This window comes from Apostichopus japonicus, chromosome 9 (genome assembly GCF_037975245.1).
Source record: "Apostichopus japonicus isolate 1M-3 chromosome 9, ASM3797524v1, whole genome shotgun sequence".
Classification (NCBI taxonomy): Eukaryota; Metazoa; Echinodermata; class Holothuroidea; order Aspidochirotida; family Stichopodidae; genus Apostichopus; species Apostichopus japonicus.
This window is the reverse complement of record NC_092569.1, coordinates 6,498,128-6,525,088: the sequence shown is the minus strand read 5'-3', so window position 1 is coordinate 6,525,088 and position 26,961 is coordinate 6,498,128. Positions and strand designations below refer to the sequence as shown.

The 26,961-nt window shown below is 36.3% G+C and overlaps 1 protein-coding gene across 1 annotated transcript; it reads left to right on the top strand.

Moving 5' to 3' along the window:
- Positions 1 to 253: 253 nt before the first annotated feature.
- LOC139973372 (interferon-induced very large GTPase 1-like) lies at positions 254 to 21,261 on the top strand. Its single transcript, XM_071979995.1, has 4 exons — positions 254 to 497; positions 7,740 to 7,830; positions 8,543 to 8,797; positions 13,022 to 21,261. The coding sequence occupies exons 2-4, from the start codon at positions 7,743 to 7,745 to the stop codon at positions 17,818 to 17,820; spliced, it is 5,142 nt and encodes a 1,713-aa protein (XP_071836096.1). The 5' UTR covers positions 254 to 497; positions 7,740 to 7,742; the 3' UTR covers positions 17,821 to 21,261.
- Positions 21,262 to 26,961: the final 5,700 nt, after the last annotated feature.

The window sequence follows — 26,961 nt, the reverse complement described above, 5'->3', positions numbered from 1 at the left end:
GCAACGCTCACGATAGCTAAAACGGAAGGGATGCTGTACACAAAAACAATACGAACCACTGTTCTAGTGAGTGACACTACAGATAAACAATAGAGTCCACTGTGCTACGCCCGTAGATACAGGCAAATTGTCGGGTCACAGGTCAAACTAGTCGCTACGGGGAGAGTTCATGAATATGGATTTCGCCACATTGCCTCACATATACATAGGGCTTCATAGGGCTTCTAATTGGATGAAGGCATTGAATACATCATTCAATGTTAATATCCTTTGTTTCCACGTCATGCCTGACACGTATACGTTGCAAAGACTATCAGTGTTTAATAGCGAAGTCCAAGTACGGAACTCTATGTTATTCGTCTTATTTCAGTAGCTGGTGAACATGGGGAGACACCACTGTAAGCTGTCACAGAGCATATATGGGTCGAATACCTATAATTATATATCATGATAGAAACCACATCATATTATTGAGATTGACATGAGATACTGAACATGTAAGTATGTATAGTTTTCAGTAGGTGCTCATGTAGGTTCTCATATAGAGTCTACACTGAGCTTCGTAGTTAAAACGAGGTAACCATTACTGGGCGTGTCAATTGCAGTCTTCCTATATATGACAAAGCCTTCTTGAAGTTATCGTTTATATTAATTAGTTGCAAAAAGGGTGTACATAGTTTTAAACTTATAGGACGTAGAGGTGTTCGCCCAAGATATGCTATGTTGTTTTTCATGTTTTGAATGTGAAATGGTTTACGTACGCCATTCGCTGTGTAGATATATGGCAATATAGAAACAAGGGTTAACGCTATGCAAATGTGAAGTTACAAACGCACACATACTTGGCGTTTGTAATATTTTTTGCATATATTGAAACTATCCAATATACGGTTCTTGATAACTTGAGACGTTATTTGACACGTTTGGTCGACGTATACTTTCAAAATTATTGACTAATAGTGTAGAAATGAAACCCTGTTGTAGTTGATTGTGTTATACTTCTCCCTTATACCACAAACGTGTTACTTCAGATACGGATATTGTCTTTGCAAAGATATAATTAACACATAACACATCATGTGCCCGTCAACCGTTATGGAGGCTTGCATACATACCTTAAAATACAAATTGACATATAGACCCTTGTGTATGGCTGATTGATTAGACATGTTTTGTTGTCTTAAATTGTATATGTAGAACTATTATACTCGGAAATCCATTACTTGTTTAGTTAGGGGTACAGCCAGTTTGCTAAGTTAAAATAGGTAACAATATATCAGAAGAGAAAACTGCTTATTCTAATATTCTATAGTAGTATTATTATGTGTAGGTTAGTTTCAGTAACTGTAATCCAAGTCGAATTTGGCTCTAGTCAAACTGTTCTAGCTAATTTCTTGAATCACCTGTTTTTGTATTCTCCACAATTGTACCGAGCCATATTAGTATTACTAACAAGACGTTTCCACAAATTAAAAATTGTGGAACGGATAACGTCTATTCGAATTTCCAATATTTAATAGACTAGACCAGTTTTCTTACCTTTTAAGGAAAAGTCGCCCAGGAAAGAACCTGGGCACGAAAACCAAACTACCGAACGACTGATCCGCTCTCAACCTCAGTCCCCTTGCATCGGGACTATGACTGTGTGATCATCGTCGGGGTGTGCATCACCATTCCCCTCTAAAGGGAACATATACTACACACCCAGGGACGTAGCTAAGGCCTGATGATTGGGGGGGTGTAGTGGCTGAAATTCCAACTGGATGGGTTTTGGAGCCAGAAAATTCTGACTGCTGCCTTGTACCCCCCCCCCCCGCACTAATCGTCAACGATACGGTCAGTGTCAGTCAGACACCCCATCTCTCGCGACTGCACTTATGTTCCGAACTTTTTTCGATACATTTGTACCTTATGGGGCAAAGTTTTTGCTTATGTTGATGGAACTTTTAAGCTTCCGTAGATTAGCATTGGTGTTTTAATTGTATACCGTAGAGACAATGTATACCCCAACGATGTAGCCAGGAGTTTGAAAGAGGGAGCACCTTTTGCGATTGATATGGGGGAGGGGTCTAAGGGGAGGGGTCTCCCCCTCCCCTTTGAGATATTTTTGAACAATTGAAGGTCCTTAGATGCGATCTGGTGCAATTTGTTGCCAGTTTCATCATTATCATATGATATCATATTATCAGCAGATTTTGTTTCCTGTTCGAATTCTTTTACATGTTCTTTTACATAATATACCAGAAATACATTTGACGAACTTAACTGATGGACAATATAAACTTTCATATTTTTTAAGACAGCCAGATGTGCAGTGGCGTAAAAACAAATATTGTTATCGCCGTGTATTAGCAGTGTAATAACAACAGTTTTTAAACATATTTTTCGACACTGAAAGGGGGGAGCAGTCGCTCCCCTGCTCTCCCTGGCTACGTCCCTGTATATCCTGAACTCACTTGAAGCTAGCGAACAGGGTCGACCCACCCAATAGCAAAATTGATACATAAATTATCCGAATTGAAGCTGGCGAACGTTGTATTTTTTTTTTAGAGTATTCAAAATCATACGAAGTTTTGTATGGTGGAGTATAAGGATCGCGAGATACAATTTCTCAATGTGACGAGGAAAACGTGGTAAATATGACTGATTAAAGGTCAATTTTGATCGAAAATTTTATGCCACTCACAAATTACAAGAACATATGAAAATAAGAGTGCGACAGTCAGAAAAATTAGAGTGCGACAGTCGGAAATTCCGAATTGAAGCTGTCGACAGTCGGAAATTCCGACAGTCGGAAATTCCGACTGTCGCACTCAAATTTTCCAACTATCGTCATTTTTACCAAGATGGGGGGGGGTGAGACACCCCCCCACACCCACCCTCTAGCGACGTCCCTGTACACACCAATGTTGTTTGCGTTACAATATAAAATATGAGAAAATATTTAAACTTTTGAAACTCGACCAGTCAAGATAGTATAGCACATAGGAATAAAGTATTAAACAGTATTGACAATAGATCACTTCAAATTCAAGGCAAATGTTTCCTTAATATTCAGTCTACATGATTTATACCTCTCCCGTAAGCTTAGTGGTCGTATTTTGTCTGATTTGCTCTTACATTTGAAACATAGTCATATTCGTCTTGTACTCGTGCTCATGGTGTTTTACTCGCACTTAGATACTGCTTGCAGTTATGGTAAGAGCTGTCATGAATATTAATAAACCTTACCTCTAAGGTCAGATCGACACAACTTTAAATATATGCGTCCTGACTAACATAACACAAGGTGTTAAGTCTTGGGAAATCCATGGAAAATGGATAAATACAACCCACCAGCGCCGCTAAAGCTGGAAGGCAACGTCGCTGACAATTGGAAGAGGTGAAAACAACAATTTTAGCTCTATTTAGAAGCCTGCGAGCTCGACAATAAAGATGATAAAGTCAAGTGTTCAGTGTTGTTGCACGTAATAGGCGACGACGGCCTAGAGTTGTACAATACGTTCAATTTTGAAGAAGGACAACAAGGGAAATACGATGATCTCATAAACAAATTTGAAGAATATTGCATCCCAAAAAGAATGTCACCTATGAAAGACATTTGTTTAGTACTAGAGAACAACTGTCAGACGAAACCATCGATCACTATGTCACTGAACTGAAACGGAGAGCCAAAACATGTGAATTCAGAGAGTTAAACGATGGGCTTATTAGAGACCGTATAGTGTGTGGGATTGCCAATAACAGGTTACGCGAAATTTTTTACGTACACATAACCTAACTTTGGACAGTGCCTTGCAACTGTGTCGGGCTAGTGAAGCATCACGTACTCAAATGAAAACTTTGACAGACAACCAAGAAGCTGTTCATGCGATTGGGAAAGGCACATACAAGTAAAAAACTACAGAAGTAGTACTGGTAGGCCTAGAAGCAATTTCAATCAAGATAGTCAAAGTGTATTCACATATGGGAGATGAAGCCATGACTCTAGTCATAGTATCTGCCCAGCACAAGGAAAACAGTGCAGGAAGTGTAACAAACCGAACCATTTTGCAACAATGTGTCACATAAAACAAACTGACCGAGGGAGACATAAGGGTGGAAAGAATAGCAGCTCGGCAAGTCAGGGTAAAACTACCAGCAGACCAGCAAACATGTTAATTCACTCCACCAAGATCACGATTCCGGGATGAACTGTTTGTGGGAGAGTTGAACAGTGAAAAAACTGAACAGCACAGAGTTGAGGATAAACGTGAATGGAAAGTCTGCCTCATGGTCAATGGTAAACCTGTAACATTGAAGATTTACACTGGTGCTGAGGCAAATGTGATCTCGTACCAGCTGTACCGAAAACTGAGACAAAATAAAGCTCGACTGAAACCAACAAACACTAAACTCACAACATATATAGTGGTGAACCGCTAGCAGTCATAGGAATGTGTCTATTACCCTGTTCGTATAAAGGATATGGACATTCAGTGAATTTCTTGGTGGTTAATTTGCCATCAGTTCAGCCAGTATTGGGGGCTAACACTTGCATGGAGATAAGCTTAGTTCACATAGTGTATATATGGTCCACAAAACAGATGATTCTGTAGGCAGTCAACTGACAGATGACTTCAAAGATGTCTTTGAAAGACTCAAAACTAAACTAGATAGAATGGAACAACTTAATGTTATTGTTAAGGTAAATAAGCCAACATCATGGGTCAATTCAGTGGTGGTAGTAGAGAAATCAGACGGAAATATTAGAGTATGTTTGGATCCTAAAGATTTGAACAAGGTTATTGAAAGGTCACATTATCAGCTACCTACCACAGAAGAGAAATCAACTAGACTAACAGGTGCACAATATTTTAGTTGCTTGGATGCATCTTCTGGGTTTGAGCAATGTTGTCTAGATGAGAAAAATTCAGAATGATGTACTTGTAATACCCCTTTCGGTCGTTACAAGTATCTCCGTATGTCATTTGGTATTTCAAGTGCCCCAAGTGTTTCACAGAGTTGTTAAAAAAATATTTGAAAGGATTGAAGGGATAGAATCGTATATGCAAGATATCTTAATGTGGGATCGTACTATAGAGGAACATGATACTAGATAAAGGAATGTTCTCAAAAGGGATAGAGAGAATAATTTTAAGCTTAATGGGAAGAAATTCAAATTTTCACAGAGGGAAGTTAAGTATTTATTGCATATCCTATCTAGACATGGGTTGAAACCTGATGGTTCCAAAGTCGAAGCTGTTCTAGGTATGCCAACACCTCAATGTAAAAAAGATGTGGAAAGATTCATAGGAATGATCAACTACCTAGCAAACTTGGTACAAGTCTTGCTTATCTTATAAGAGAGTTAACAAAGAAAGCAATTTTGTGGGAATGGAACGAAAAGCACAATCTGGCATTCCAAGAACCCTAAAAGGCTCATTACACAAACTCCAGTACTTAAGTACAATAATGTGACAAAGAAAGTAACACTTTCTTCGTCACGCATCACAACAGGTCTAGGAGCTGTATTAGTGTAGGATGGATCTCCTATTGGCTATGCTTCCAAAGCGTTAACTGAAACCGAGAAAGGCTATGCTCAGATCGAGAAAGAGTTTTTAGCCATTGTTTTTGGATGTGAACGGTTTAATTAGTTTGTTTATGGTAAAGTAATAGAGGTTCAATCAGATCACAAACCATTAAAAGTGATAATAAGAAAAGTACTTTTCCAAGCACCATCAAGGTTGCAACGGCTTTTGTTGAGGTTACAAAAGTACAATGTTAGTATTAAGTACAAACCAGGGAAGGAAATGTATGTCCCAGATACATTATCCAGGGCTTATCTAAATAATGCATATGAGGATTTAGAGCTAGAGAAGGAGCTAGAATCTCAAGTTCATTTACTTATTGCTAACTTACCTGTATCTAAGGAAAAATGGGTTACTTTTCAGGACAAAACTAAAATAGACCCAGTACTAAAACAAGTATCTTACTGTATCCAACAGGGATGGTCTGAGTCTAAAGATCAAGCTGATGAAAGCTTGAATCCATTTTGGGGTTTTCAAGAGGAACTTCATGTTTCAGATGATGTTGTATTTAATGGAAACAAAATTATAGTGCCAAAAAGTCCAAGAAAAAAAATGTTAACTATAATTCACGATGGTCATCACGGAAAACAAGGTTCAAAGCCAGAGCTAGAAAATGTCTCTTTTGGTCAGGTATGCAAGCACAAATAGAGGATGTGGTTGACAAATGTGATATTTGCCAAATATACCAAAGGAAAAATCAAAAGGAACCAATGATACACACAATGATACACACAATTCCAAAGTGCCTTTGGGAAAAGGTTAGAATGGATTTATTTTATTTTGAAGGTAAAGAGTAATGCTGTTTGTTGATTAATTTTCTAATTACATCGAAACTTCAATGCTCAGTTACCAAACAACTTCAAAAGTCATTACTCATTTAAAATCTATGTTCGCCCGTCATGGGATTCCTGAAACTGTAGTATCAGACAATGGTCCTCATGTGGAATTTTGTCCATGTCACCAGTAGTCCTGAGTATCCCCAGGCTGATGGACAAGCAGAAAGAGATGTTCAAACTATCAAGTCAATGATGAAAAAAACAGCATCTAGTAAGCAAGACATGTACAAATGTATGCTAGTGTATATATCTACTCCCATTGATGACTTGGGTGCAAGTCCAGCTCAGTTACTTATGGGTAGAAGGGTTAGATCAACAATGCCAATTAACAAGAAACTTCTTAAGCCAGAGGTTAATAGTAAGAAAAAGATCCAAGAGAATCTAGAAAAGCGACAAGCGTCCTAAAATGAGATACTACAATGTTCATACCAAACCATTACCAGAGTTTGAAGTAGGTGAATCAGTAAAAATGCATAAGAATGGCAAGTGGTATCCTGTTAAAGTTACATCAGTGGCAACACCCCTAGGTCATATGTGGTCACTACCACCGATGGTAACTCTTATCGAAGAAATCGAAGAGCTTTGGCTAAAACACAAGTTACTTGTACAGAAACGCATGATTATAATGAAGTGATTGACAAGACTGAGGAAAGTAATGAGAATATGCATGTTCCTGATAGACCAATTAGGAATAGAAAGCCATCTGCGTGGACTCAAGATTATGTTATGTATTGTATACCAGAGAACTGGTATATATGCTCTAAAAAAAAAGGGTTTCCTAATCTCGCATGATCAGCTTTTAAATCACAAGTTTCAAATTTGTTGTATACTGTAATTGCACATACTTTAATTTGAGAAAAAGAGAGATGTCATCAATACTAGTAAACCTGATCACTGAGGTCAGATCGACACACCTTTAATTATGGCGTCCTGACTAACATAACACAAAAGCCAAATGAAAATATTAGTGTGAAAAAACTGGCAACGTTACTTTCAGGGTTTGTTTACTTTCCGACAATCGTTTAACAGTATTAGTTAACTATTCCCTATAGTATGTGTTATACTCATTGTGGCCCTTCTTGACATTTTCAGGTGGATCTTAGATTAATAAAAGTAATCTCGTAACCTCGTAATGTATGTGTAGGAAAGATCGTCATTTCTACCATAGCTGTATTATGCTTACGTAATTTTAGTGTGTGTGATTCTATCGATATACCCCATAATAAAATTACAATGGAGCGTCATGGACGTTTATTCGACATTAAAGATGTCAAAGGAATGAAAAGTTGTAATTGCCTTTGCATATTTCGAATCAGAATGTGTTTCTTTACAGAATATGGCATCAAAGAGGAAATGTAGTCTACCCGAGGGAGAGGAACAGAGCAAATGCGCAAAGAAAAGCCATGACGAAAGTAAAACAGATGGTAAACCTATATGTTCTTAACCATCACTTCACCATTCACCCCCTTACATTTTCAGATTCTTTGGAAGTTAATAGTTCCTCATCCGGACAAAATTAGTTGCATTTGTAACTTAACAATTCTTTTATTTCCGTTATAACATATTGTATAGGGTATTTAAGATCATGGAACATTATATTTGAATCATTTTGAAACACTTTATGAAGTGATGGTTCATATGCTTAATTAAATTCTCCAATAGTTTTACAGTTTTATTCTTGTTTAACGCCATAATTCTTATTTTTAGCGTAAATATATAAAACAGAAATAATTTACTCATTACCTGTGTGTAGGTTGTTATTTGCGAATCAATGATAAGCCGGTTAGAAAAGCTTCGTAAAGTACATAGATACTTCACGTCACTTATACGAAATCACGACACTATAATGTCACAAGGATTTACTGTAACCAATCTGTGGTACTATCATTGTGTGCTTTGCTGTTCTGGTCAAATGTCATACATTGTAAATGAATTATAAATTATGTTCAATGCGATCTGGAAGCTACATCTCAGACTTTGGCCGAAGATATCATTCAGAGAGAACAAATGCGACTTGTTCTGAATCATTAGTAAGCAGTTTACTAGAATTGATCACCAATTTATTTGATATCGTGGAAAATGATTTGATCAGAGACCTTCTTCCATACAAGTTAAAATCTCTATTATTTCACACAGACCGCATATATGCATTTAGAGTCATGCTTGACAAGTTGGGACAGCACTTGGACGCAACGCATGTTGAAAGAATAGTGTATTTAGAAGGTTTAAGCGCGATGGAGAAAGAAGAGATTCAAAACTCTCCAGCAGCACTATTCCAACTCCTGGAGAGTAAGCAAAAACTAAACGTTGATGACGTCTCAAGACTGAAAGAGAACTTGCAAACAATTGAACACATGGCTGCTGTCAAACTGCTCGATGAATATCAACACCGTAAGTTATATAATAATATTAGGCCCAATTACGCATGTATTGCATGTTGCCGTCAACAAATTACCAAAAACTATTTTCAAAAGCATTGCATGAGCTTGTTCTTAGCTGAAGTTCATAACAGGTATGTGCTGTAGTACACTAAATGATCCAACCACCGCGCACACCTTCGACGAATTAGCACATTTTTATTAACCGCGCAAATCACATCTACGATGTCGTGTAGTTGATCAGTTGATTGAACGAAGCCATTTTTCAACTGCATGTGATATTATCACTTACATATTTGTTAAAAGCTTTACTAAGATTGTAATTATCGATCTCCTTGTAGATTTATCCTTGAAACGTGACAGACTGTATGCCTCGCTGTTAGGCTTCTGTGAAGAAATAATTTCTTCACAGTGCAGCATTTGAAAGAAAATATTACAGAATAAAACAAAAACAGTTAACAAACTGCTTTTCCACTAGAGAGCCTGTGTAAGAGAATGTGTAAAAGAAAGTTGGCCTGACGTTTCGATCCTAGCAGGATCAGGACAATGTTAACTCAATTATCGTTCCGGCATCGTTCATTCTACTCTGGTTAGCTAGGTGTTGGACATGCCTCCAGCGACAAAAACGGTCAACCTTTTAAAAACTGCCCGGCGGAATGCTCATGTCTCAATAACAACAAATGTTTGGGAGTAAGAGGTGTAGGGTCACGTGGGTTGTCGCTGAGTTTTGTCAACGGACGACCATTAACAATGCTTTCGACTTCGCAAACAAAGTCCCCAAGATCTCTTCTGTAAGTCTCACAGCAATAGGGAAGATAGCAGCCATGACTCTTTAAATTACACCAACCGTTCGTTCCCAGACTCCCTCATATGAAAGCAGTTGGGGGAATAAAACTCTATTAAAATGTTCTTTTACTGCATATGCGTGTATTACTTTATGACAGAGGTCTCTCATGCCCAGTCTCAACTCCGCCTAACCCCCAACAAAATTAATGCCATTATCAGAAAATACGGTTTCTGGACACCCTCTGCATGCCACAAATCGCCCAAACCCATTCAAAAAAGACTCAGTATCTTCGCTATATGGACAGCCCTGACTGTTAAACAACTGAACAAACAACCATAACGTTTGACTTCAGAACGGCCGAATTTGACGTAATATAGCCCAAACACATCATCAGGCTTTAAGAAACTAGATGATCTGACAGCCTAACCCTGACTAATTAGCCTTTCCAACTCAGAACAAAAACTAGTGGACTGACTCTTACGGAGGAAATTATCTCCAGCTCGGCGAACATTTTGGACAGATAATCTGCCTAAAGGTTAATGTCCCTTAAAAAACCGCACAAGACGCAAGAGCCACGCTAAAAAAAATTCTTCATCTCATACCATGAAGAGTAAGGATTCATTAGTCTACTCTACCATAAGAGTTACCAGTAATTACTAATTGGTTGACCAATGCACGGGAACAAAATGAATTACTGGATGCACTACCTACCAATACAAATGCATCACACAAACTATTCACGGTGGCCTAAACTAAAGGCATATGCGTACTTTTATTACGAGAGTAATTTGCATTAGACACCTCAACATCAGGGGAGGAATTTACAGTACTATCATCGCAATGAATGTCATGGTATCTTTCCTACCACAACCGCGCACACTACAAACAGAGCGCTTGCCACAATTACTAGTGTTATCAGAGGCACGAATAGCTATGACACAGCTTATGCTTAATTACAACAGTCAATATCTCTCTAGAGCGCAATTATTTTAACTTATCACAATGTTACAGACGGTGTGATTGTTCACATAGTACACAAGGAGGATCAGCTCTAGCGTACGTTCCATGTTTTGATGCCTGGACACCTTCACCAGTACACGTATTGGACTTAGACAAAGAGACAGAATAGCTGTTGGAAGTACTTATTTCTTCATGTTTACACTTATTTGAACGTTTGAGATACACGTCGCCATAAACTGGGTCATTTACTTCACTGCCGATTTCACCTGCGAATTCAATAAATTCTTTAAACCCTGGATAACAACATCGGCCCGTTTGGCCTTCAATGCAGGTTTCTTCCATCTCAACTGCACATAGCTAAGAAACCTGGCAACTATTTCGATTAAGACTGCTTGAGAATCAACCTTCTTCAAAGTTTTTAACTCTGAAAGTACAGGAAATGCATTTTGCATAACATCAGCTATCTGTTGTATGTCTTGCGGTAGTCTGACTTGTCTACCAACTAAAACTCGCGTATTAACCATTCTGTAACTAAATGCGAGTTTCCAAACCGGTTTTCAATTATGGACCTAGCGGTGGGCTTATAGTCGGCAGGAATTGGTGAATAAGAAAGGACGGCAGGATACCCGGACGGCGGAGGATATACATGAATTCCGGTTGTCGAAGCCCAACGATTTGTTCAAAGTCACCAAGACGACGCTCAATGATTGCTGAACATAAAAGTAGGAGGTTTAAACCCGTTTATTTTGCACACATGATTCAACAGGACCACGGTGAAAACTTAAAAGTAAAAAATATCAAAAATAATAAACGAACATTGTTGAAAAACACACATGAATTTGCACAAATCAATAATAACATAATACAGCATTTAATTTCCCCTTATAAATAATGAACAAAAGGAAGAAGTATAACAAATAACATTTGGTAACATGAAACAAAATATAGAGTAAGATTGACACAATTACATTCTTAATGATTATAACACTCCACGTACAATCGTTGCCGGGCAAAACTAACCGCACGACAAACTGCGACATACTGCAAGGGCTTACAGTGGCTTTCTGTGGTTTACTGCAGCTTTCTGTGGTTTACGGCGGCTTTTTGGTGATTGTACAAATATACCGACAAAATGATAACCTCTGGAGAAAAATTTTCAAAGACGATACTTTAAGTCAAGATACTCTAACAAATAAGCAAAACAACGAATACACAAAAGGCAACAATAATAACAGGCACAAGCACATAGCAAAACCACATCAAGAGCAAATCTCAAGAATGTGATATTAAAACAGGTATACAATTAGGATATCAAGCCCCTTAATACCTATATAAAACAAAAAGGATACTTAAATACTATTTACGATTTCTGCTATGAGAGCACATGCGACGCCCTCTGAACCAGGAGAGGAATGAAGCATGCATGTAACTCACATAACACGTAATTATGCATCGATTACGTGAGTATGCAAAGCAAGGAGACGGGTATAAAAGGTCACACCCTAAACACCATTGGGCGAGGGCAGCATTGACCTTTGCCCGACTTCGACCAAGCGGAAATTTCCCTTAACCACGCTAAGAAAAAAAAATCACACATCGGCAACGATGGTAGTGCGTAATAAGTATATTTATACCCCTTGCTGAGTGCCGGAATAACAAATATAATGTTGTAGTAAAAGAAAAATCTCAAATCCGAGAAAACTCTTTAACGTATCTAATGACATTACCATTGGAAAGAGTCGACAACTGGTTTCCCTGATTTTAATGATGCATGTGATTTTGGTGAATTCTTCTTCCATTATGTTGACATGATTCTTAACGATATTGACATGATGGATATCATTGCTTAAGCTTATGCTCATGTTGGAATGAATGCCATTACTACCAATGCTCTAACTTTTTCAAATGTTGAGCCTTTGTCTGAGAATGACGTCTGGGGCATCAAAATGTCTAGCACAAATGCATCTTGTCTTCTTGACCCCACTCCCACTTCTTTACTAAAGGGTTGTTTAGATGCTTATTACATGCATATTTTAGATGTTTACTACTTGTATTGCATATTACAGACCTATATATAATCTCTCGTTCGTTTCTAAGCTTACAGAGAAAGCTGTCGTTAGCCATTTGTTTGTCTCATATTAACCCTGTGATCTGGTCTGTGTGTGTAATAATGTGTATCAAGTGGTGTGACACATATATATAATCTATACATGTGTATGTTAGACCAGGAAGTATCGTCGTTCTAAATAAACACAACTGAAAGCAATTACTACATTTCTACATTATTTTGCAGTGTTTCATATAATATTATGAGTTAAACATAGTGCTTAAGAATTTTGACATATTTCCTGGCAAACACAATATCTTCTCTAAAGAAGGGACAAAGTATCCTAATTCCGATGCCCGAGTGTATTGGAAAGGAAAGTATAAAGACTGTTATCTTCTTAATTCCTTAATCATGTTTATAAGTTCTGATCATCTTTCTTTCAGATGATATTGATGACTTTCCACCTGAACCAGATTATAATGACGCAGAGGACGACCACAACAGGACAGTCACCTTTGACGATATTCTTAAGATGTTAGGTCTAGAAGATAAATTTCCTGGAAAACTTCAATTAGAGGATTTTCTTAGAGTCAGACGTACTGTAGAATCCACTCAAACTGTGTACTCATTTTGGCAGAAGATTACCTGTCTTGACTATCAAGCAGGGTTGCCCCAAAGCCGCTCAATGATTTCCAGAGTACAGTACAGTATGCGAGACTTCATCTTTGCAGTTCTTCACTGCTCTGATAATTTTCTTCGACAAGATATTCTCGAAAAAATGTCCGCCTGCCAGTTAGCAGTTCCATTACTTCTATCGGGTATTAAATCGAAGAAACAGCCAATATTTTTGAGATGGGCATGTAGGAGAATTTTGAAAAAGTGGAAGGGAGCACGCGACTTATTTGCCATAGAGCAACCAATCATTAGTCATTCAATTTTCACAGTTTCTGTTCTCAGAATTGGTGAGATCGGAATGTCCAAATCACAGTTATTAAATCACATGATAGGTCCTTGTCAGGGATCTGGCGCGCATCCTTATTTTCTGACAAATGACTTAGATACGGTGAGTTCAAAATTCTCGCTTGGTTCAATAGAAAGCATTTGGTTTCTCCCCACTTCTGCGAACAAAAATGAAATATTTAAGAATGCGATGGCATTTCTTAATTTACGGGGTGATTGCTCAATCCATCCAACTCAAAGAGAATTTGCATGTACTGCAGCAAATTTAACTATTGTATTTGTACCAACAGATGAAAGGCACAACTTTGTGGAAGTTATCCGAGATGTTAAGAAAAAAAGTTGTCAAACTTTGTTTATAGCAGTTAAAGATCCTATGGGTCCCGTTGAACAACTTCAACATGACAGAAATTGGACTTTTGTCAAAGGACTTCATGTCAAAACTCTGAGCAAATATATTTGTCAAGAAATTGAGACTATTTGTGATAAAAATGACGGTAAGATTTCTTCATTGTGCGATTTTGATGCACAAAATGTAGATATTGACGAGAACATTACACACATTAAAACAGCACAATCAGCCGTCAATAATATTTTCCATAACGCCAAAGATCAGGATGTAATTAAGTTTAAAAACGAAAACTTTAAACTACAAAAAGCATGGAAAAAATTAATACAACTTGACAAAGAACGGTTTAGCTTTGACAACCAAGATGGAACAACATTTGAACAAAAACGTTCAAAAGACAAAACTATTATTAAGGAATATCGAGAGGCACAGCTGCAATGCCAACTTTCAGATTCTGTACAATGTTATCTAAACTCAGTTAAAAATGTAAGTGACCAGGAAACATTTGTTAAATATTTTCTGGGTATTTTGCATGACAAAATTTTTCAGATAGTTAGCACCAACACACATGTTGACTGGAAAACAATTTTTAAACTGGAAGAGAAGATACGTCAATATAAAACTTCTCATCCAGAAACAGGTAATTGCGATGACCAAACAGGGCATCAGGGCAGAGCCCTGAAAGACTATGAATCGTCAGTCGAAGAATGCAATAAACTACATGCAAGCTGTAAAGTAAAAAACTTAGGCTGTGAACATTTTCTGCGAGAAATAGGCCAGCAGTATGAAGCTTATAAAGAGGCTTGTTGCGTTAGAAAAACGTCAATAAACTCCTCAGAATTTCCTCTATATCCATCTATAGCTGCTCAGCTTATCTTACAAATGCATTCATTTGAATTAATGGACGGCGATACCGGATGCGTACCAATAACATGGGTTACCGCCGTGCTTGATACACTGACACAAAAGCTTAGTAACCCTAAGGTGTTAGTACTTAGTGTTATTGGCGTTCAAAGTAGTGGGAAGTCTACTCTTCTTAACAGCATGTTCGGCTTACGCTTCCCGGTTCGTGCAGGTCGATGTACTCGAGGTCTTTTCATTAGATTACTCAAAGTAGAAGAGATTATGGCCGCAAAGTTAGGATTCGATTATTTGATTGTCGTTGATACTGAAGGTTTGCGATCCATTGACCACGATGATCATAGATTCGACAATGAATTGGTCACATTTGCACTTAGCATTTCTAACGTTGGAATTTTCAATATTGGCGGAGAAAATATTGGACACGATATGGTAGGCGTTCTGCAAATAGCGGCACACGCTCTGATGCGGATGAAGGAAGTCGATTTGAAGAGTAGATGCAAAATTGTGCAACAACGTGTGTCAGATATAACATCTGGGGACATGAACAAATCAAATACTAACAGTATTAAGGTGACTCTAGATGAGGCCACAAGGTATGCTGCAGAGGAGGAAGGGTTAGAAGGTCGATACTCGCAATTCTCTGATGTTGTAGACTTGCGAGTTGACGTCGATATGCAAACAATACCATGCCTTTGGACAGGAGGTATGTCGCCTCCAAATCCCTTGTATGCTGAAAAGGTGGCAAAGATAAGAGAAGGACTCTTTGATGACATTGAAACACAGATGATAACTACTGAATTAACACTCTCTACATTCACAGAACGTGTGAGAAATGTGTGGAAAGCTGTAAAAGAAGAAAATTTTGTTTTCAATTTTCAAGACAGTGTCAGAGCGGTTGATTTTAACCAGCTTTGTCTTCATTATAACGTATGGTTAATCCAAATGAGACAATCAGTCAGGAAAAAGTCTGAAGAGGTTCTTACCAGGGTATCCATCGAATCTGCAGATTTAAAAAGTCTCATAGAAGAACAAATAGAAGAAAGCAAAAAAACTCTGAAGAAGAAGCTAGACGATTACCTTACGAATCATCAACGCAGAAATATCATTTCGAAGCACAGACAGAACTTTTTGGGAGATATTGATATCACCATGAAAGAAGTGAAAAACCAAACAGATATGAGGCTCACTGAAGAAATAGAAATCAGAAATCTTGAGCGTAACCCACCAAAATTAAATGGAGAATGGTTAGTAAAAGCAATATCAGATGTAAATGAGATTGTACCAAACATCCGGGTAGAGATAGGAGAAGCTATACCTCTGCAACCCTATAATCAGTATTTTCAGAAATATCTGAAATCTCTCTGGAGTAACTGGACAAAAGATATTAAAATAGAAAGTGGCATAATCAGAACACTCAATATAACGGATTTACAAAGTTTGTGTGAGAAACTACTTTTGAGGGTTACCAGAGATATGGCGGTTGGGAGTGAAATAAAAAACTTATTATCGCATGAAGGAGGAATAAAAAACCACGTGAAACTACCGGATTGTTCAAAATACATTAACGAAAAATATCTGAAGGTGTGGATCATAGATAAGGAAATGAGTAAAAAGAGAGATTATTTAAGTAAAGAAACATGTGACCAACAAAGCGTTGAGCAAGATCTAATTATTCAACAGAAAAGCCGTATCGTTGACGCATTTGTGCAATCTGTCATTTCCAGCAGAATATCTGAGGTGATAATGGAAAGAAAAAGAAGTTTCGACAGTAATTTGTTTCAACTAATGGTCAGAAAAGCGCTTCTGGAATTATCAACTAAGTCAGACGGAATCAAATTACCACCGACCCTAATAGCGAAAGTACTTTTGCACTTAAGTAGCAAGTCAGTGAAGAATGTATTTGGCAATGCACACGTATGTGCTGATGATTTCCGTGACTTTTACGGTGATGAAGAGAACGTTATTCGTTTGCACTTGTTTCACGTCATCAATTATTCAGATCCAGCAGTTTCTGCAGCAAATTTTATTTACCACTTCATTAAAGCTGTATTAACTAAAAAAGCAGACTCATACAATATTTCTGAAGTCCATCAAATCAAAAGAGTCCAATTACCATGGGATTTACTGGAATTCATGTCCAGTGACGGCATAGACCAACACCAATATATGTACGGTATTGACACCAGTCTCATTATGCCTAGTTTGTCAGCGATTGTTAATAGTTACGTGATGCACCAAAACTCCATCATCTCAAACAAACTTAGTAATGTTTGGAGGAATAGTATGACAACAAAGTTAGTCACTTTGGAACAGACTCATTCAATAGGATCATACAAAGAATGGACAAAGGGTCTAGTGAGAGAATGCAATATTGATCCATGCATTGTGTCCACTGACGAACTGTTCCGTGAACCTAACCATATTTTAGTCTCTAAATATCTTCAACGTCACGTAGCTCAGTGGGAGTCAGACGTTATCATAAATGTTTCAGATATACAAGTTGCAGCTGGATTGACCTACGTATGTGACGAAACATGTCCCATGTGTGGAGTTTTTTGCGATAATGTAATGAAAAGTCACCAAATTCATTCGTCACATCTTCATCGACCCAGAGGAATGGCAGGAGAAACATATTCAGGGTCGAATCACTTGGTTATAGAGGACTGTAATGTATCAATTTCATTGCCCACAGCTTCGTTTACAAATGCATTTGGTAATATAATATTATGCAAATGCTACAAAAAGAGCTTCCCAGATTGGGAAATACAACCTTTAGATGATTACCCAGGTAAACAATTTTGGCAGTGGGTTTTCGCCAGTAAAATTAAAATGTTCGCTGGTGTGTTTGGGAAAAGCACTGAATTAATACCAAACCATTGGTACTTTATTACCAAGGAAGCCGCTCTTAACAGCTTACAAGTAGATAAGACTTTGAAAACCGAAGGAAGACGGATGTTTGATGAACATATGCCATGGTGGTGTGACCAACACGAAAACTATGATCTACCTTTCAATGAAGAACTACTGAGGGCAGTTCCTGGCACAAGTCGAAGTGGGAACAGTAATTCTTAAGCGAAAAAAAAATAATTGGGTTGCGAGATTTCTTAAGACGTCAAACGTAAGCTACAGTTTTAGGAGGCTTATTGGCGGAGATCGCTTAAATTAAGTAATCACTAGAATGGTTTAAAAGCTGTTAAAGCTGTGATAGACAACAATATGTTGTAATCAGAAGTGTAAATTCTCATTATCTTACCTTAAGATGTGGTGTTCCTAAAGGGTCTTTTTTGGGCCCGCTTCTTTTCATAATATTTGTTAATGATCTTCACAGGCCAGTGATAAATTACATGCTTTTAGTTACGCCGATGACAAAGCCTTTTTTATTTGAGTCATGACTTCAATTGTCTATTTGAAATTGTTCAGACGGTATTCGTCACGGTTCACAGGTGTTTTGGTATAAATAAGCTTTCCCTTAATGTATTGTTCAGTCATGTTAATAAGCCAATTGATCAAACTATTCATTCAATTAATCTATCTAGTACGGTGATACCATACTTCAAATGTTGCCAAGTTTTTGGGGATTTTAATTGATAGGCATGTTTCTTGGAAAGATCACAAAGAAAGAAAGCATCAGAATCTTCGGTCGCCTCCGTTCAACCCTAGCTACGAAAGTTCTCACCACTCTTTAAAACACTCTCATTCTTCCCTTTTTATTTTATTGTAATATTGTGTAGGGCTCCACTTATCCTTCCAAGTTACAGTCACTATTCATCCGTTATATTCTTAACACCCATTATCTCTTACACGCTACAAATTTGAATATTCTATCATTCACGATAACAATCGTTATCAATTTGGCACACTTGTCTACAATTTTCTAAATATCCAACTTACCTGATACCTTTGGAGATTTCTTCATGATGTGTAAATGAGGTTAAATCTTTACGAACCCGATCCGCTAACCTTATAAGTACACCACTGTTTAGACTTTCACTTCACAGTGTTCGTTATGTTGCTCCCCAGGTTTAGAAGTACTTTCCTATTAATATTACACATTACTGGTATGCTTTCTCCTACACCTTCAAAGGAAAACTGACATGTTTCCTTCCGCCCAGCAGGTTGTGAGAAGGTATTTTATGTTTACTAGGCTTTTGCAGTTTCTTTTCTGTTCTGTTTTGTTCTGAAATTGAACTATTCTTTTGAAACATCAAGTCCGCTACCATCCTACCAAGGTTTCATGCATACTGAGCATTGAATATGATTGTTGGGGTCTGGAATATTAAGGCTCAGTCCCCATGGACAGCCTATCTATCTCATGACACTGAGTTTTGAGGTCTTCCGCATAAAAAAATAGTTTCATTTTCTGTATATATTAATAACGATAAATTCATTATTATGCTAATGCACTGTACTGGGATAATGTAAATAGCAAATTTATATCAAATGAAACAACTAACAAATGTAAATATTTAATTAAAGTTTTAGTTTTTTTAGTTTTTATTTAAAGTTACACGTTCCAAAACCTTTAGCATAATGTCCAAATGGTTATGGGTTTCCGTAAACTTTTCTTTAATACTGCTTTTTAATTAAATGGAAAACTAGTTCATTTTTTGTATATATTTACTATCGATAAATTTATTATTATGCCAATGGACTGTACTGGGATCATGTTAATAACCACGACATATTTTTCATCAAATGAAACAACAAACAAATGTTCCTTTTCTAAATTCAGTTTTAGTTTTTAGATTTTATTAAAAGTTATAACGTCCCAAAACTTTAACGTAACGTTCAAAACAGCTTAGTTGTAATCCATATTTGAATTTTCGCATAAAGATAATTATGTTAAGAAGTACGTTGTGTGTAAAACGTGATTTTTCTTCTACCACAACTACCACAACCAATCCGATATATGCTACTTGTGGTACATATGTATATACATGTAGAAAGATAATATTAAGAGAAATATAGTTAAGGCCACAATCTTTTCCATTAATTATTCACTAGGCTTCATTACCTTTAATTGAGATAAGGTAAATTGATTTGTTTTAATTCTATTTGTTTGATGATTTTGAGTTCGAATAAATGTGAGTTTGTACTGATCACAAATCCAAACTGTTTGACATCAGGCCACGACTGGGATGTGATGGTAACCATGGGGATGTGTGTTCACCATCACCTACACTCTTGCGCCAAACTGAAAAGTCCATTTGTACCTATTTGTAAACTACATTGTGCCTGTCTTTAATCCCAAAATGAACAGTATGTAGCATAGAGGGCCGTTTCTGTAAGGTTTGAGATGGAGTTTGGGGATTTGACAAATCAAAATTACTATCCTTTAAATTTGGTAGCCTTCCAGAAAATATTCTTTCGCCGCTCTTTCAGTGTCAAAGAAAATTGATTGTGTTTGAGCAGTGAACTTGATAGCCCTCGTGTTGGCTTTTTCGTATAGAATTTAACTTAGTCATATCATCCTCAGTAAAGCATTATATTGGCTATTAGAACAATATTTTTAGAAATGTTTTCTTTATGTGTGTGTTTCTTTGATATTCATATAGTAAAAAATTATAGTGCAAATGCACTTGTTAATACAAATGACTTTAAGTTCTTTTCAACTTCAGATATCATTTTCGGTTACATTGTTCATAACTACTGTTTATTTTATTCCATTCATAATTCTGGAGTAACACGTTTATTAGATAGTGAATCACAAACACTTGAGTTATCTTGTGTTTATTTCTCTGTATGCCCGTTTCATTGTGTAAAGCCGTAGAAGGACCCAGGCCGACAATATGATGGTACCTATAATATTATGGTGGAAGATATTTAAAAAAATATTCAATGTGGATGGGGTGTGGGATAGGGGTGGGGATTTGTCCAATGGTAAATGGATGAGAGAAAAGTTCTTGCAATTATAAAATGGGTGTTGTATAGGATTGTCACAAATTCGGAAGAGGGGTACATTCTGGCCCCTTGAGATTTATAATAAGCTATTTCTTGGAAGAGGGAATTTCGCAACAATCTGTGTTACCATCAAGGGACTGCATTAACTAGTCTTTAGCATTTAGATAACAACATAACCCTGGAAAGTAATCTTATGTTTTTTTAGGTGTTATGACGGGACGATATCATTTCTTTATTGTCATTTCATTTATTCAAAGAGCGCCACCACTTAAACTGCTAACCCGGTACAGGACTCTGTGACAGTCACATTTTGAATGAGTTGTTGTCACATAGCCGCTTACAAAATTATCGACTCCGCTCCCACTAAACTCCAGCTTAGGATCAAAGAAAGTCTACATATCAATTGGGATAAACCTAATCTCAACAAGCAGCTTGACTGTCCAGTGTTATCTTTGTTGAATTAATCTACTTTTCCTTGTGTGTTATTGCTAGTGTACATTTGTCTGCTATTACTTGTTCATTTTGCGTCTGTAACCTGATGATGAAAGTCGCTACTTTCGAAACATGTCGTTCTTTTTGTATCAATTTTGGTAAATAGATGTATAAGTTAAAGTCTGTGGTGTTTTCAATTTTTTTATTATCGAGATTTGTGCTAGGTAGACCATATATATATATATATATATATATATATATATATATATATATATATATATATATATATATATATATATATATATATATATATATATATATATATATATATATATATATATATATATATATATATATATATTGTTCGGTATCTGTCCTGTATCACCGTATCAGTTGAATACTGTTGGTTTAATTGAAATCATATTAAAATAGTCTGTCAAATTAGTATGGTGACTGGGGAAGCATCTGTCTAAAAACAGAACATATTACGGAAGAGAAATACGACCATTATATTTTCACATGCAGAACAAGCAAAAGAGAATTTAATATTGAGGGCTTGCAGTGAACACATATACTACTTACATAAAAAATATTACTTATAACATCTGTAAAACAATTATACCAAATACACCGTGATTCAAGCCAATGGCAACCCGAGAAATAGATAAAATTACAAATGTCAACAAATAATAACTAAAAACCAGTTAATGCAAAAGCCCAGGATTTAGATCTCCGTTAAAACTAAATACAATATTTACTAATTTGATCATAATATTCAATAGCAATAGACAATCATTTTTACTACTTAAAGTAAAGAACATGCAAGAATAAATCAGAACATAAAATATATAAATATTTTGTGTCCCAACAAAAGTGTACGATATATCAGGATATTTATGCTATTGATAAATGAACAAGTATATATTAACCCATAACTATTAACATTGTTCTTAATTGGCAAACGGAAACTCCCACAAATCGAACTCCAACTATAATGAACCCTTAATCTACCATGTAACTAGCAGCTGGGAATATTTTTATCAGTAGCCCCTTCCTCTTCCCCAGCCCCTCCCTCCACCAGCATGACTTTCTTGTAAGTAATTATTCTTTGTAAATTGCAAAAGATCACACAATTTCGCATTTCAGCACCCTTACCTAATACAGAAGTTGATCAAAAGTGGGAGGAGACATCCCTTCTCATGAAACCATGATCAATTCAGCGCTTTGAAACCTCACTCAAAAGTTGAAAAACGTCATACGACTAAGAAAAATATTTTAACACATGCTCTGGTAATGATGATGCAATCGAAAACGTCACTTGGTACCTGGTTTCCAGTTAGTGATATGAAATAAATAAACAGTTTCAGTAGATCGCAACCAATACCATTGACTAAAGCAAGAACAATTCTGAACCATAATAGTTTAGTATGGTAAGGTAACACATTATTTGCACTGATTGACTGTGATAACCGCAATTATTGGTATTGCTTGATTCTTTGCATAAACACAACTTACTTTTTAAAAGTTTTAACCGTTGATACTGAAGTACATTCAAAATAAAACAGTAGAATGGAACGAGGAGTAACTAGGACGTTATAATGCTGTTTAAGGAGAACATTAAGCACTTCGCCATAATCTTTATATATGCGAGATATGAAACTGAATTTCCGGTAACTTTCAACATATAGTGTACAGATCCGACATGTTTTGTTCAACGTCCTTTACACATTTAATACAGTGTGCCATGAATCTTCTTAAACATCGTAAAATATATAAATCTATTAATTTTTAATTTAAATTTGTTTAAACGGACATTGTCAATATTTTTTTATTGGAGTAAAGAAGTAAGGATTTGGCTACCAATTTGTTATTTCAGGTTAATATGTACTATACTAACTTGATTGTCCTAATTTATTACAATATAAAGCCCGTCACCGTTTTGAATAAATTACGATTATAAAATAGTAAGATTAAAATTGACTTGTGCATAACCCGAATACCCAGAGTTTCAAATAAAGTCTACAGGCAACAACTGCATAATGAATTAACTCGCTGATTGTAGCAGTGGAAATGTTTAATGTCTTACCATATTTTGCTAAGAGTATGAATATCATTCAAGACCTTGACAATAATAAACATTCCTCTTGTGAGCTAAATAACTTCACAACACAAAGGAAAGAATAATAATAACCTCTTGTAAATCACTTTACAACCGGCTTTAGAATCACTCCATTTATGATCTCAAATACACCACAACCAATTCCTTCTACATATGTCTATATATAATATCTAAGCAATATAATGAATGTCATGCAAGGTACTGACACACAGATGAACATCGTCATATAAAAGAATATAATACTTAATTCCTCGTTAATATACTCTTGAATATTATATGCATTGATCGTATTTTCATGACTATTTCAGATCTGGTCAAATAGTTGAGTCGATTGCTAAGTTAATCACACACATGTTTCTATTCAAGTGACGCGACCAGAAAACGTTTGATAATTGTTGCACCTGTGGGAGTGTCCATGGTGGATGGATACCTTTGAATCCATATCGATCTAAATAGGATAGAGTGGTATATGAAATATATGACAAGTAGAACAAGTGAAGTGGCTGAAAGTCATCGTTGTTTTCTACAACTTTGTAACGCTTAACTTCAAATCTTTCGTTGTTTTTCTATTTACTTTATTTATAATTCGTGTAGTAAGTGTGAATGAAACGTTATTCAAAATTTAAAAATAAATTACCAACTAATCTTATTACTAATCTAGTGTATTTTTAATGCAGTTCGACCATGAAGACTGATCAGTCATGTCAATGAGCTTTACGATTTGTTGTTTCAGACTATGGATGATTATTGTATAACATTTACATATATCCTTATAACATCCCCGTACATGCGTGTGAGTCGACTTCAATAACCTCAGGATAAACTACCCCCTCACCTTGAAAAGAAGAACCAATCAATATAAATTGCACATGTGTCTATTCATCTCTTCGGTTTCCGTCTTTTTTTCTTTTCTTTTTTAAATAAGACTATTATTTTAAATGTTACAGGTCCTTCAAATTGACAGTAGGCCTCTATTTAAAAGGAAGTGAAATATAATTGATTTTTTTCATGTCAATTTGAAGGTAATTATCAATTAAATATAAATATCCTTCGCAAAGAGTAACTCTTCATGTCGTTTCACGGATACGATACAATTTCATAACTTTCATTTTAGATATGAGAAGCTGACTGCGTGTTTCAGAGTGGCTGCAATGTCCACATGACGGTATCTTACGTTTGCTGCATTCACTCATAATTACAAATTTTCATAAAACAAAGACTGATTGAAATAATTTTCCTCCTTTTCTTTTACAAACGTATTGTTTTCAAATAATATATTCCTTAAGTTGGTAAAATTCGAAATCATTTAATTGTCTACTTAATCGTCATTAATTGATCATCGTTCTCAGAGCTGCACCGATATGTATATATATATATATATATATATATATATATATATATATATATATATATATATATATATATGTATATTCTGTTCTTCACATGACCATTTGTGTGTATCCCTTTGTTCACGTAGCCAATCTCTGTTTTTTGACAGAAAAGTAACCAAAACAACATTTATATTAATAATTGAACAATGTAACCGTATTCACGAAAAATCGACTAAATAAAAGATAAAAGATAAAAGGAAAGAACTTAAAGGGTGTGAAGACTGGCGCAAAAAGAAACGTCTATTGCCGGTAATCTGACCTAGTTTCGAATGAGGTGTAACAGAAGTGTTAGACACCACCATCGATCCCAGAAAATACACACACAGCTTGCTACCGTCGGTAATTAGACACTATTGTTTATAGTCAGTACATACAGCTGCGGTCAATACCCACAGTACAGTGTACAAACGATACAGCGATGGACATCTCAGGTCCAGCTAAAGATAACAAGGTATCACGTTTCATTACTGTCTGCATTTTGTAGCGACAAGAGAAAAACTTCACCTGCAAGCAACGGAAAGTTAACTTTTTCGGGATGGCGGCACGCTGTTTGGGGCGAGTCTTCAATGCCTTCAAGAAGAGACAGGCAAATATTTTAAGTTTTACCGGGAACACATTGAAACTTTACATACCCCCCCCCCGCCCCTTAAATAGGAACATATATATGACAATACTTAAAAGTAAAACTTAAGGCATACTGATAAATTAAATAAGCCAAATATAATTTCCTTGATATAATACTTTTGTTTGAGTTACTGGGTACAAAATTTGCCATATATGTACCCAATTATTGTGAAAATAAACGCGGACCGGTATTAAATGTAAATATCTATGCCGTTACTGAGATGAATAAAAATCGTAATGATATATTAAGAGCAGAAAGCTATAAAATCGACAAAAATTATACATACAGAGGACTTCAGAGAAAAGAGACAGAACATATTTTATCATTGCAGTGATAAATCGTGTAACTTAAGCAAGATGAGTTTATTGACCCAAGTTTCGAACCACATGTACTTCCATTCATGGTCTTCAAAATGCAAGCCACACAAAACAAAAACCAGATCCTGATTGATAATCAGAAATGATGTTTACCTACTGCTTTTTGTCACTTTTGCTGAAGGAGAACATTCGGGCAGTCTGATGTAGACTCAAATAGGAGTATGCCACCATAAGTGTCTTGCTTTTATAATGGTGGCACTGTTTACAATTAGTTCACGGGAAGTATAACGATGTAGTACTGTATCAGATATAATTTTACAAGTATAAGATGACTCAAATATTGTGTTTCCATTTCAGAATTCGTGGCTACTGGCTTAATAGCAGATGTTGAATGACGTATGGTGTAGCAGATAGTACACACTGTTACGTCATTTATCAGTTAAGTACTTGGGGCCACATGAAGAAAGTCTTAAGATAGTATACCAACTTTCAAGGCTTGATTTGGGATCATCAAAACACTGGAACATGCATTTCACTGTATAAGCTGTAATTAACAGGCAGAATTGCAATGCAGAACTTTGCATTCAACATTAATGGAATAAATCTACTGTTGAGCTACACATTTTATTTCCTGTTTCTTCTTGTTTATAATCAATCTTTTCAGAGCATTATGAAAACAGGTAATATACTATGAGCGTGATAAGCTTATCCTGGACAGAAAGTAAAATTGTCAGTTTGGTATAACGGAGATGCGAAACCCTGATTCCAAATACAAATGGCTTATTTACAGTAACTTGTATGTTGACTTGAAGAAAAAAATAAATATTGGTCGACACACAGCTTGCATGTACGCTATGAGAGCCTAAAGTTTCCGTCACTTGTAAACAAACTTCTTCACTCACTAGTCAACAATTTTCGTACGCTGCTGTTGGGAAGCCTAAAGGGATCTTACATTGGCTCAATTGACCCAATTTATGCACCACATGTACTTCTATTCATTTTCTTCAACACGCAAGCAACAGACATATAACAAAGATGTTCTCCTACTGCTTTTTGGCACTTTTCCTGAGGGAGAACATTCGGGCGGATTGGTACAGACTATAAAAGGAGAACGCCACATATGCATACAATCTAGCAGATAGCATGGCTTGATAAGATAGGCTCAATCAATATCGTTACGGTACTGTACCATCATTACTAATGCAATGTTATAAACATGACTATATTGGAAGTTCTGCTAGTTGTTGGGAAGGCCCTGGATCAACCTACAAGGGGTGACATCTCCTTGGCTAGTGCCTGTAAGACATAAACACAACTATAACAGTAAAATATATGATCGCGTGTGCATTTGTTTATTACGGATAACATTCCGTCCTTTTTTAACCTCAATTTAAAGTACACCTCGGCTTCTTCGAGTTTTATTGAAAT